The sequence below is a fragment of the Oncorhynchus clarkii genome, chromosome 12 (assembly GCF_045791955.1).
Source record: "Oncorhynchus clarkii lewisi isolate Uvic-CL-2024 chromosome 12, UVic_Ocla_1.0, whole genome shotgun sequence".
Taxonomy (NCBI): domain Eukaryota; kingdom Metazoa; phylum Chordata; class Actinopteri; order Salmoniformes; family Salmonidae; genus Oncorhynchus; species Oncorhynchus clarkii.
Genome location: NC_092158.1, coordinates 57,893,952 through 57,908,489, shown reverse-complemented (window position 1 = coordinate 57,908,489; position 14,538 = coordinate 57,893,952). Strand labels below are relative to the sequence as shown.

The 14,538-nt window shown below is 38.5% G+C and overlaps 1 protein-coding gene across 3 annotated transcripts in view; it reads right to left on the bottom strand.

The window, feature by feature from the left end:
- LOC139422096 (calcium/calmodulin-dependent protein kinase kinase 1-like) overlaps positions 1 to 14,538 on the bottom strand; it is a 128,321-nt gene that overhangs the window by 39,509 nt on the left and 74,274 nt on the right. For all 3 annotated transcript variants that reach the window (XM_071173247.1, XM_071173246.1, XM_071173244.1), the window contains 2 exons: positions 11,311 to 11,447; positions 1,946 to 1,982 (listed from right to left, as the gene is read on the bottom strand). In XM_071173247.1, the coding sequence (XP_071029348.1) occupies positions 1,946 to 1,982; positions 11,311 to 11,447 (174 nt within the window). The remainder of the gene's footprint in view (positions 1 to 1,945; positions 1,983 to 11,310; positions 11,448 to 14,538) is intronic.

Here is a 14,538-nt window from a genome sequence, read left to right as displayed (position 1 = left end):
GTGGCCTCCATCATTCTTGAATGGAAGAAGTTTGGCTGGCCGCCCGACCAAACTGAGCAATAGGTAGAGAAGGGCCTTGGTCAGGGAGGTGACCAAGAACCCGATGGTCACTCCGACAGAGCTCCAGAGTGGAGATGGGAGAACCTTCCAGAAGGACAACCAACTCCAACTTCATGGTAGAGTTGTCAGACGGAAGCCACTCCTCAGTAAAAGGCATGACAGCCCACTTGGAGTTTGCCAAAAGGCACCTAAAGGACTCTCAGACCATGAGAAACAAGATTCTCTGGTCTGATGAAACCAAGATTGAACTATTTGGCCTAAATGCCAAGCTTCACGTCTGGAGGAAACCTGGCACCATCCCTACGGTGAAGCATGGTGGTGGCAGCATCATGCTGTGGGGATGTTTTTCAGTGGCAGGTACTGGAAGACCAGTCAAGAGTGAGGGAAAGACGAACGGAGCAAAGTCCAGAGAGATCCATGATGAAAACCTGCTCAGAGCGCTCAGGACCTCAGACTGGGGCGAAGTTTCACCTTCCAACAGGACACTCACCCTAAGCACACAGCCAAGAGAATGCAAGGAGTGGCTTCGGGACAAGTCACTGAATGTCTTTGAGTGGCCCAGCCAGAGCCCGGACTTGAATCCAATCGAGACCTGAATATAGCTGTGCAGTGACGCTCCCCATCCAACCTGACAGAGCTGGAGAGGATCAGCAGAGAAGAATGGGAGAAACTCCCCAAATACAGGTGTGCCAAGCTTGTAGCATCATACCCAAGAAGACTCAATGCTGTAATCACTGCCAAAGGTGCTTCAACAAAGTACTGAGTAAAGGTTATGAATACTTATGTAAATGTGTTATTTATGTTTAAAAAAATAATAATTAATTTGCAAAAATGTCAAAAAAGCTTTTTTTGCTTTGTCTTTACAGGGTGTAGTTTGAAGAGGGGGAAAAACAATTTAACCAATTTTAGAATAAGGCTGTAACATAACAAAATGTGGATAAAGTCAAGTGGTCTGAATACTTTTCAAATGCACCGTACAGTACATACATGTCTGTCAAAGAGACTGTAGTATATTCTAGAACTCTGCAAAATGGGTTGAAGACTGACAGACACACACACCAAGTTACAACATCTTTTCACCCGGGGCCTTAAATGAGCTCAATAATTTCATTAGCCAATGGCCATGCTTAGCTACAGTAGATTAGGTGGTTTGATACCTAATTCCGCCTTTCTTTCTACTGCCATGCCTACTACCTTGGGCCAGTGACCGAAAGGTTGCTGAATCGAATCCCAGAGCTGACAAGTTAAAATCTGTAATTCTGCCCCTGAGCAAGACAGTTAACCCACTGTTCCTCGTCAGCTGATTAAGGCAGCCCCCCGACCTCTGATTCAGAGGGGATGGGTTAAATGCGGTAAGCACATTTCAGTTGAATGCATTCAGTTGTACAACTGACTAGTTATCCCCCTTTCCCTACTAGTACTGGTCGAAGGAATCCAGCCATAGTCTATGTACCCTGTGGAGTTGTGGTTCACTCTTAGAAAAGAAGGTTCTTCCTAGAACCATAAAGGGTTTTTCAATTGGCCCCATAGGAGAACACGTGGAGCCCTTTTACTAATACAATGTTCTACGTGAAACCCTTTCACCACCTTCACTTTCACAGCTAAAGGGTTCTACTTGAAACCAAAAAGGGTTCTCCTATGGGGACAAATGAAGAAACCTTTTTTCTAAGAGTTTGTGGTAAGGGCTTCATTAATGAGCTGTCCTCTAGTTTAGCATTTTCATATGGAGTCAGCTATGCCAACTGCTAAGGGCAGCAACAGGCTGATTTAGAGTTTGAGATAAGCACGCTCAACTTGGACTCTCACATAAATCATTCATTAATGTCAATGGGAGATTAAGTGCACATCAAGAGAGCGGGAGAGAGCAGTCTGGTGAGGTACATACCCATGTGGAGGTTGTCCTCTGCAGGATCATCCAACACCTGCAACAATGATAACACATCATCAGGAATACCTCATATAATAGAATACACAACAGACTCTTGTTAAGGGAATTTATCAATAATGACTAATTATGTATACATTTCAATCAGGACTGACTAATCAGAATACTATTATATTACTGTATATGTATGAATTTTCTTTATAATCCTAGTACTGAATATAATGTGTGTAAATATAATCAAGAATTAGAACAATGACTGTCTGTTCCTTGGTAGAAATGAATGAACTTATAGCCAGACTGGCTAGAAGGCTTATCTACACAGGCAGACCTTGGCTCTGATCGTAAATTATCTTAGTAGGGAGAGACGATGTGGGAAACTTGAGAACCATATAGCCATTGTACTGGAGCGGAGATGAGACGGGCTAGTACAAAAACTAATGACGCCATTTTCAGTTTATAACCTGTGGTAAAATGTATCATGGGTAGTACTCTCGAGAATAAACGCTGCTGGTTGATTTTAAAGACTGGTCTCTGTCCATTTTATACAAATAAGAGTCTTACAAATTCTTATGAATTGACAGAGTGTTTCATTGTAATTGGGTATTAAAACATAGAGGAATTTAATTCCTGTAACAACCCTATAGAATAAGGACATGGCATTAGCATTACACTGAATAATGCAGCGTAACAAGTATTCATTGGCCTTTAAAGCACCTTTCTTAAGAGTATGTTAGATGCCAGTTTGAACTGAGGCCCAAACGAGGGGGATGTTAATATCTAACATGTACTCTATCATTGTACTAACCATCTGTGACAAATGAAATTGCCATGTTATGTTTTACATTTTCCTCTAGCAGAAACAGTAATATTTGAAAAGGAGAGAAAGGTTCTGAGCATAATAAGAACATTTTACTGGTCTAGAATCCAATATTGGCTCTAAAATTCATTAACAAAGCACTATTAATATGGTCCCATCCTAGACCCAACCCAGGCCCAGTACAGTAGAACAGTGTTTGCCAAACTGTTTCACTAGGGCCCCCCTTACATCATTGGGGAACACCCCGCGCCATTTTAAAGCTAATTTCCTGCAATTCCATTTTTTTTTGCCATGGGATGGAAAGAACATTTAGCAGTTTTAAAGTTAATTTCCTGTTCATGTGATAGCAAAATCAATGAGCAAAAACATCTAGCTAAAAAATGTTAGCTGACATGGGCTAGGACTTTTCTGGTCTGAAATGTTAGGAATTTCTTTCTTTCTTAATGTGTTTGAGCCAATCAGTTGTGTTGTGACCAGGTAGGGTTGGTGTGCAGAAGATAGCCCTATTTGGTAATTTCTCAGTGCTTATTTGAGCTGTTCTTGCCATAATATGGACTTGGTATTTTACCAAATAAGGCTTTTTTCTGTATACCACCCCTACCTTGCCACATCACAACCGGGTCAAACGCATTAAGGAGGAAAGAAATTCCACAAATTAACTTTTAAGAAGGCACACCTGTTAATTGAAATGCATACCAGGTGACTACCTCATGAAGCTGGTTGAGAGAATGCCAATAGTGTGCAAAGCTGTCATCAAGGCAAAGGGTGGCTACTTTGAAGAATCTCAAATATAAAATATATTTTGATTTGTTTAACACTTTTTTTCGTTACTACATGATTCCATATGTGTTATTTCATAGTTCTGATGTCTTCACTATTATTCTACAATGTAGAAAATAGTGAAAATAAAGAGAAAACCCTTGAATGAGTAGGTGTGACCAAACTTTTGACTGGTACTGTACATATATATATATATGTATATGTATATGTGTATATATATATATACGTATATATATATGTATATGTATATGTGTATATATATATATATATATATATATATATATACATACGTATATATACATATACATACATATATATATATATATATATATATATATATATATATATATATATATATATACATATATATATATATATATATATATATATATATATATATATATATATATATATATATATATGCCAGACTGGGTTCAAATGCCTTCTGTTTCATTTTTATGTATCTATATATCTGTATATATATATATATATATATATACATACATATATATATATATATATATATATATATATATATATATGTATATATACATATACATACATATATATATATATATATATGTATGTATATATATACATATACATACATATACATACATACATATACGAATACATATATATATATATACATATATATACGTATACATACATATATACATATATATATATATATATATGTATATATATATATATATATATATATATATATGTATATATGTATATATATATATATATATGTATATGTATGTATATGTATATATACATATACATATATATATATGTATGTATATGTATATATACATATACATATATATATATGTATGTATATGTATATATACGTATGTATATATATATATATATACACATATACATATATATATATATATATATATATGTATGTATGTATACATGTATGTATATATATATATATATATATATATATATATATATATATATATATATATATATGCCAGACTGGGTTCAAATGCCTTCTGTTTCATTTTTATGTATCTATTTATCTGTATATATATATATATATATATATATATACATACATATACATACATATACATACATATACATACATATACATACACACATACATATATATATATATACATATATGTATGTATATATATACATATACATACATATACATACATACATATACGTATACATATATATATATATACATATATATACGTATACATACATATATACATATACGAAATGTTAGGAATTTCTTTCTTTCTTAATGTGTTTGAGCCAATCAGTTGTGTTGTGACCAGGTAGGGTTGGTGTGCAGAAGATAGCCCTATTTGGTAATTTCTCAGTGCTTATTTGAGCTGTTCTTGCCATAATATGGACTTGGTATTTTACCAAATAAGGCTTTTTTCTGTATACCACCCCTACCTTGTCACATCACAACCGGGTCAAACGCATTAAGGAGGAAAGAAATTCCACAAATTAACTTTTAAGAAGGCACACCTGTTAATTGAAATGCATACCAGGTGACTACCTCATGAAGCTGGTTGAGAGAATGCCAATAGTGTGCAAAGCTGTCATCAAGGCAAAGGGTGGCTACTTTGAAGAATCTCAAATATAAAATATATTTTGATTTGTTTAACACTTTAACGCTTTATCTAAATATTCCGCAAACGGAAATACACAATGAACAAAAAAACATTTCAGTTTCTCCTCATTGCTTAGCCACATAATGCAAGGGTTTGTTTGAATTCAAGACCAGATTGATCTCAGTTTGTCATTGTCAGATTGGCCACGCATTTCGGTTTCTTAATCCAGCCCTGGGAAAGGAGGGCGGCTGGCTGCTCTGGGATGGGGCTGTAGAGTTGAAATACTAAGCTAAGAGGAGCTCCACTTTCACTGTAAACTCATTACGAATGACTGGCACAGTGCTGCTGGGAGCCCCAGAGGTACCCATGGCCACCCACTGACTCCATCCCATCCCCAGTTTCTAAACCCTGCCCTCCTTTCACTGTAAACTCATTATGACTGGCGGGCCTGGCATGTTGCCACCCACTGACTCCAGCCCCAGCCCTCCCCGAGCCCTCTATCCACCAACACCTAGCCCTCCACCCACCCAGCCCTCCATCCTGCTCTGATGAGGCACTCAATTACGGCTGGGAGCCCCCGCCATCTGCCTGTGATTGAAGAGCACTCTGATGGTGTCACTTGGGAGAGGAGAGAGAGGGTCAGTGCGGTGCTTTTCTGTCTATCATCTCTAAATGTGCCTCTCCCATCTATTCCCATCTCCTTTACATAAGCCACTGTGGTAAGCAGCGCAGAACTTGATTGCATCCCAAATGGCACCCTATCCCATATAAAGTACACTCCTTCCCAGCTAGCACATTTGGTTCCTTGGAAATTGTGTGTCTGTTTCTGGTTTCACATTGTTGTGGGAATGAAGCTATAAATAGAATGACTGGTAAAACTAAATGTTTTTTCAACATTGTGAGAAGAGAAGTGAAAATGTTGCCTGTTCTGGGAACATACACTACCGTTCAAAAGTTTGGGGTCACTTAGAAATGTCCTTGTTTTTGAAGGAAAAGCAATTATTTTGTCCATTAAAATAACATCAAATTGATCAGAAATACAGTGTAGACATTGTTAATGTTGTAAATGACTATTGCAGCAGGAAACGGAAGATTTTTAATGGAATATCTACATAGGCTTACAGAGGCCCATTATCAGCAACCCTGTGTTCCAATAGCACGTTGTGTTAGCTAATCCAAGTTCATCATTTTAAAAGGCTAATTGATCATTAGAAAACCCTTTTCCAATTATGTTGGCACAGCTGAAAACTGTTGTCCTGATTAAAGAAGCAATAAAACGGGCCTTCTTTGGCCTCATTGAGTATCTGGAGCATCAGCATTTGTGGGTTTGATTACAGGCTCAAAATGTCCAGAAACAAAGATCTTCTGAATCTCATCAGTCTATTCATGTTCTGAGAAATGAAGGCCATTCTATGTGAGAAATTGCCAAAAAACTGAAGATCTCGTACAAAGCTGTGTACATTTTTAGGTTTCTGGGATGTTCTGAGAACGTTTTACTCTGGTTCTGTGAAATTTGTCCTGGGATGTTTTATGGCCGATCTGAGAATGGAAAATATAGGTTATTTGAAGGTAATTAAATATGTGACTGACCGGCTCAAATTGGTCTTATGTAGCAACATTTTAAATTGTTTTTTTACATTGGATAAAAGTAGAGACTCAGTGATTAAAAAATGGTTTCTCATACACTACAATTGAGAAACAATGGGAAAGTAATTCTGCTTTGAAAATGTATCAACTTGTATACTCACTTTTGAGAAAAGTGGCCTTTGAATGTTTTGGTACCTACTGTAGAGCTCTTATTTGCCTAAACTCATTCAGCATCGTTCACACCCTCGTAAGCTTTAGCCACACCTATCTCTGCTTTTCCAACAGTCATGAAGGAGTTCCCACATAAGCTGAGCACATGTTCGCTGCTTTTCCTTCACTCTGTGGTCCAACTCATCCCAAACCATCTCAATTGGGTTGAGGTCTGGTGATTGTGGAGGCCAGGTCATCTGATGCAGCGCTCCATCGCTCTCCATCTTGGTCAAATGGCCCTTCACAGCCTGGAGGTGTGTTGGGTCATTGTCCTGTTGAAAAACAAATAATAGTCCCACTAAGCACAAACCAGATGAGATGGCGTATCACTGCAGAATGCTGTGGTAGCCATGCTGGTTGAGTGTACCTAATCAATCGCAGACAGTGTCACCTGTAAAGCACCCCCACATCACACCTCCTCCTCCATGCTTCACGGTGGGAACCGCACATGCAGAGATCATCCATACATCTACTCTGCGTCTCACAAAGACATGGCGGTTGGAACCAAAAATCTTAAATTTGGACTCATCCGACCAAGGACAGATTTCCACTGGTCTAATGTCCATTGCTCATGTTTCTTGCCCAAGCCGTTCTCCTCTTCTTATTGGTTTCCTTTAGTAGTGGTTTCTTTGCAGCAATTCGACCATGAAGTCCTGATTCACAGAGTTTTGTTTGAACAGTTAATGTTGAGATGTGTCTGTTATTTGAACTCTGTGAAACATTTATTTGGGCTGCAAATTCTGAGGCTGGTAACTGTAATGAACTTATCCTCTGCAGCAGAGGTAACTCTGGGTCTTCCTTTCCTGTGGCGGTCCTCATGAGAGACAGTTTCATCATAGCGCTTGATGGTTTTGCAACTGCAGTTGAAGAAACTTTAAAAGTTCTTAAAGTAATATGATGGTCTGTTGTTTCTCTTTGCTTATTTGAGCTGTTCTTGACATAATATGGCCTTGCTCTTTTTCCAAATTAGGTGTCATCTTCTTTTTACCACCCCTACCTTGTCACAACACAACTGATTGGCTCAAACACATTAAGAAGGAAAGAAATTAAACAAATACATTTTTAACAAGGCACAACAGTTAATTGAAATGCCTTTCAGGTGACCACCTCATGAAGTTGGTTGAGAGAATGCCAAGAGTGTGCAAAGTTTTACCTACTTTACCTACTTTTCTCAGTCTTTTCTTCACGTTTTGTCTTGACAAAACAGTATATCCTTTGCGTTCGAATCATTAAAGAAAAAATCTTTGTCCAGTTCGAGGTGAGTAATCGCTGTTCTGTAGTCCAGAAGCTCTTTTCGGTCATAAGAGACGGTAGCAGCAACATTATGTATAAAATTTGTTACAAACAATGCAAAAAACAAACAAAATAGCACAGTTGGTTAGGAACTCGTAAAACGGCAACCATCCCCTCCGGCGCCATTATTAAATGTATCTACTGTTACACACCGTATGTACCTGTATGTATAGAGCATAATGTATTTACTATTTTATTCACGTTTTCAAGTACTGGTGACAAATTATGCATTCCGATACTTGCATAGATTGTAATGGACACATTTGAAGGTTGTACTGACTATGAGCTAATGCTAAGCTAATTCTTAGCTTTGTGTGGTGCCATGTTTGTTGACATCATACAATACATTCTGGTTGTCACGTAAATGTCTGTCAGAACAAAGACGTTATAACAAAACGAGGTGAAGGGACGGTTCACTCGTCTTTTGAGTAAACTTCCAGAAGCGAATGATGGCATTAAATGATGATAGATGACACAACCCCTTCAATATGCATACTGCAAACAGACCCAACTCATCTTGCAATCTCTTCTCTTTGGTTGACACGAAAAAACAAACATGGCGGCGTGCACAAACTACTCATCTTCGGGTTACTTTAGATTTTTACTCAATTATTTTGATCACTGGTTAGGTCACTCGTGATGTGACGAATTGTAAACAGTAATTGCTATTAGATAATTCATATATGGTTTCTGTCAGTCGAGACCTAACACCGCTTGTGTTAGGTAACTTTTCTCAGTTAGCGCTACAACTAATGTAGCCTACATTTTCCGGTTTGGATGAGAATTGTGTTATGCTGTTGCTACTTCTGTGAATGTCTGAACATTGCATCCAAAAATAAACTGCTCATATTGAGGACAAAATGTTGTAACTGTTTGTGCAAAATGTTTCTGTAACAAAACAATGTGGCCAGCTCAAACGCTGACTGTTGTAATCAATCGTAACAGCATGTTCTAAATAAGTGTTCTAATCACACCTGTTTGAGCATACGTTACAGGGACAACTGTAGAATGATCACACCCTTTTGTTCGTACATGTCAAAGGGTTAAGAAGATAAACAGAGAATTTTGTTGATAATGACAACGGAATGTACAGTTGAAGTCAGAAGTTTACATACTGTACACTTAGGTTGGAGTCATTAAAACTCATTTTTCAACCACTCCAAAAATGTCTTGTTAACAAACTATAGTTTTGGCAAGTCGGTTAGGACATCTACTTTGTGCATGACACAAGTCATTTTTCCAAAAATTGTTTACAGACAGATTATTTCACTTATCACAATTCCAGTGGGTCAGAAGTTTACATACACTAAGTTGACTGTGCCTATAAACAGTTTGGAAAATTCCCCAAAAAGATGTAATGGTTAGGCTAATTGCCATCATTTGAGTCAATTGGAGGTGTACCTGTGGATGTATTTCAAGGCCTACCTTCAAACTCAGTGCCTCTTTCCTTGACATCATAGGAAAATCAAAAGATATCAGCCCTCAGAAAAACCATTGTAGACCTCCAAGTCTGGTTCATCCTTGGGAGCAATTTCCAAATGCCTGAAGGTTCCACGTTCATCTGCACAAACAATAGTAGGCAAGGATAAACACCATGGGACCACGCAGCTGTCATTCCGCTCAGGAAGCAGACGTGTTCTGTCTCCTAGAGATTAAAGTACTTTGGTGCGAAAAGTGCAAGTCAATCCCAGAACAGAACAGCAAAGGACCTTGTGAAGATGCTGGTGGAGACAGGTACAAAAGTATCTATATCCACAGTAAAACAAGTCCTATATTGACATACCCGGAAAGGTCGCTCAGCAAGGAAGAAGCCACTGCTCCAGAACTGCCATAAAAAAGCCAGACTACGGTTTGCAGCTGCACATGGGGACAAAGATCGTACTTTTTGGAGAAATGTAGTCTGGTCTGATGAAACAAAAAAAGAACTGTTTGGCTATAATGACCATTATTATGTTTGGAGGAAAAAGGGGGATGCTTGCAAGCCGAAGAACACCATCCCAACCGTGAAGCACGGTGTGGCATCATCATGTTGTGGGGGTGCTTTGCTGCAGGAACGACTGGTGCACAAAATAGATGGCATCATGAGGAGGGAACATTATGTGGATATATTGAAGCAACATCTCCAGAAGTTAAAGCTTGGTCGCAAATGGGTCTTCTAAATGGACAATGACCCCAAGCATACTTCCAAAGTTGTGGTAAAATGGCTTAAGGACAACAAAGTCAAGGTATTGGAATGGCCATCACAACCTCCTGACCTCAATCCAATAGAAAATGTGTGGGCAGAACTGAAAATGCATGTGCGAGCAAGGAGGCCTACAAACCTGACTCAGTTACACCAGCTCTGTCAGGAGGAATGGGCTAAAATTCACCCAACTTATTGTGGGAAGCTTGTGGGAGGCTACCTGAAGCGTTTTACCTAAGTTAAACAATTTAAAGGCAATGCTACTAAATACTAATTGAGTGTATGTAAACTTCTGACCCACTGGGAATGTGATGAAAGAAATAAAAGCTGAAATGAATCATTCTCTCTACTATTATTCTGACATTTCACATTCTTAAAATAAAGTGGTGATTCTAACTGACGTAAAACAGGGACGTTTAAACGTCAGGAATTGTGAAAAACTGAGTTTAAATGTATTTGGCCAAGGTGTATGTAAACTTCCGACTTCAGCTGTATATTTTTTATATATTTTTAAAAACCTTTAGGAAACGTTATGCAGAAGTACTGAAATTCTCATAGAAGAACGTTGTTTTCTTAACGTTCTCTCAACTATTTGAGAACACTCCATTGTCAAACCAGTTGAAGAACGTCTCTAGAACATTACCCAAAATGGTATTAAATGTAAACATGTTTGAAGAAACTTCTGTTAAAGTAATGAAATACCAATAAAATAACGTTTTTTTGGTCAAGTTCCTTAAATGTGCTGAGAATGTTCCAAAGCCAAGCAATTTTATTGCACCATTCCCTGAAAGTTGTGAGAAGGTTGTAAAAATAAGGATGGGAAAACCACGCTCTCACCAAGCTTTAAAAAACATATGGTTCTCAGAACGTTATGTGCTACCTGGGTAGGCTATATCCTCACCTCCACCAGTTTGACTATGTTGAGATGGTCCAGCTTCCTGAGTATGGCAATCTCCTGGTAGACCCTCTCCAGGGGGCCTAGGACTTTGGGCTGCTCTCCTTGGACCGCCACCTTGGGTCCTCTAGGAGGGGGGCGACCTGCAGGGAATCACAACAGCCACACAAACCACCAACCTCACGTTAGCTGACAATTCCATTAAATTCAATACAATTTTATTAATCTCTTTAGGTGCAATTAAGAAAGGCAATTTCCTTGAAAGCATCCTAATCAACACCCTCCACAACAAAGTCCCTGTTAGCAGTCTCACAAAGCATATATGAGACACAAGTCAATAATTATCCTTAAAATCACTCATATCTGGGTACATGAGAGAAGCCAAGTGTATACAGGTGTCATGCTACTGCTTAAGATTAGTGTGACCACATTTAAAATACCCAATTGTGGGGACAAGGGAATGATTTGAGGGACATTTACGAGACAGACTAGTGTAGCTTACATAGAACAGCGAGTGTGAAACTGAATGGGATTTTTTTATTCATATTTTAATAGGCTTCATATAGCCTACCATTTGTATTTCATATGAATACTTTTGCTTATTCAATCAGATCACTAACATAGGCCTACGGCATTGCACCAAATCTTGTTTCAAAAACATCTAATCTGTTCTTCAGAACCAAAGATTTGCTTGTTTTGACTGTTGACCAATGACCAGTCATCAGCATTGGCACACAAAAATGGGCATATGTCATATGTGTGATTTGGGTGGGCATTATATGTCCTTTATTTCTATCATTTGTGTTTCTATGTGTTGGCTGGGTATGGTTCTCAATCAGGGACAGCTGTCTATCGTTGTCTCTGATTGGGAATCATACTTAGGTAGCCCTTTTTCCCTCCTTTTGTTGTGGGTAGTTAACTTTGTTTGTGGCACTTAGCCCTGTAAGCGTCACGTTTGTGTCTTGTTTTGTTGGCGTCATTCCGAAATAAAAAGTAATGTACGCTCATCACGTTGCGCTTTGGTCTTTTTCCCATGACGGTCGTGACAACATATCCAGATTAGTGACCTGAAAGCAGATGTTTCATTTTCTATGGGTTTTCATGGCAAAAACAGAGTAGACTACACTCATATTATCCATATAAAATACAGTTTAGCAATCTGCTACAGACGCATCTTTGCCAGACCTGGTGATGATTCCACTGATTATTTTCATATTTCAAATAGGCCTAGTTCGGGTGCGTTTCTAATTATATACCTCAGTGGTTATGTGTCTAGAGATAGCTGTAACATCGTACTACCTGCAATACTAATGGGATGAAGATGTAACATATTCTGACAAATGAATTACAATATTTGTAAGGAAGAAAAAAGCTAGACAAATCATGCTTTCCATCAGATCTTGCATCCTCCGCTGTGTACAGGTAGACCATATGATCCTGCTTGCTCTGGACTCCAGAGAAGTGAAAATGTGACATGATATCCTTAGTTGATTATTGACTGCTAACATAAATGACTTTCAGCTCAAAATGCAGGTCTAAAACCCAGGTTATTTCTATATCTTGTGTTTTGAAAATGCATCACCGTTTATGGCTATAATGACAAGCTACATTTGCGCAGCGACCTGCTCTTAGAATGCTTGGACTTGACTCGAGACTCGACACATTGTACTTGGGAGTCGACTTGAGAACGGGATCTTGTGACATGCCTGTGACTCGAATAATAGTGACTTAGGCCTCCTTACTTTTGTAGCTCTTCGTAAGTAGTCCTCTCCAAGCTGTTCTCTCCAAATTTAGCTGGAATTTTGCCCGAAACGATTTGACAAATGTGATTGGTTGACGATATGACATTGGCCCACGTCTCGATTTTGCGCTGCACAGAATAACAGATCTCAACAGCAGTTGACAGCAATTGGAGAAGTGTTTTACATCACCAGTGCGAAATCCTTATGATATACAGTGCATTCAGAAAGCATCCAGACCCCTTTCCCTTTTCCACATTTTGTGCCTTATTCATCAATCAGCACACAATACATACCCCATAATCACAAAGCAAAAACAGGTTTTTATACATTTTTGATAACGTATTAAAAATTAAAAACAGAAATACCTTATTTACATAAGTGTTCAGACCCTTTGCTATGAGACTCTAAATTTAGCTCAAGTGTGTCCTGTTTCCATTGATCATCCTTGAGCTGTTTCATCAAATTTCTGGGAGTCCACTTGTGGTAAATTCAATAGATTAAACATGATTTGGAAAGGCACACAGCTGTCTATATAAAGTCCCACAGTTGACCGTGCATGTCAGAGCAAAAACCAAGCCATGAGGTCAAAGGGATTATCCGTAGAGCTCCGAGACATGATTGTGTCGAGGCACAAATCTGGGGAAGGGTAGCCAAAACATTTCTGCAGGATTGAAGGTCTAGAACACAGTGGCCTCCATCATTCTTAAATGGAAAAAGTTTGGAACCAGAAAGACTCTTCATAGAACTGGCCGCCCGGCCAAACTGAGCAATCGGGGGAGAAGGGCCTTGGTCAGGGAGGGGACATCTCTGGAGAGACCTGAAAATAGCTGTGCAGCGACACTCCCCATCCAACCTGACAGAACTTGAGAGGATCTGCAGAGCTGAATGGGAGAAACTCCCCAAATACAGGTGTGCCAAGCTTGTAGAGTCATACCCAAGAAGACCTGAGACTGTAATCGTTGCCAAAGGTGCTTCAACAAAGTACTGAGTAAAGGGTCTGAATACTTATGTAAATGTTATATTTCAGTTTGTTATTTTTAATACATTTCCAAACATTTCTTACAAACCTGTTTTTGCTTTGTCATTATGGGGTATTGTGTGTAGATTGATGAGGGGGGAAAAAACGATTTAATTAATGTTAGAATAAAGCTGTAACTTAACACTTTGAAAAAGTAACGGGGTCTGAATACTTTCCCGAATGCACTGTATATCTTGTCATAAGTGCAACCCCAAAAGACAGGTTGGAATGTATGACTGAAATACAGGACAAATCAAACTTTTTTTTGTAAATTAGTGGTGTTTTAATTTGTTGATAAAATGCAGGATTGTTTGGTTGCAGGACGTGGGACTGAAATGTGTGACTGCCCCGCCCAATCTGGAGCATGTGGTCACACTACTTAACATCCTATCTGTATCCTTTGTTTGATGGTCCTTTGAGCTGGATTGTAATTATATAATATATTCCATTTAGAAGACACTTTTATCCAACATG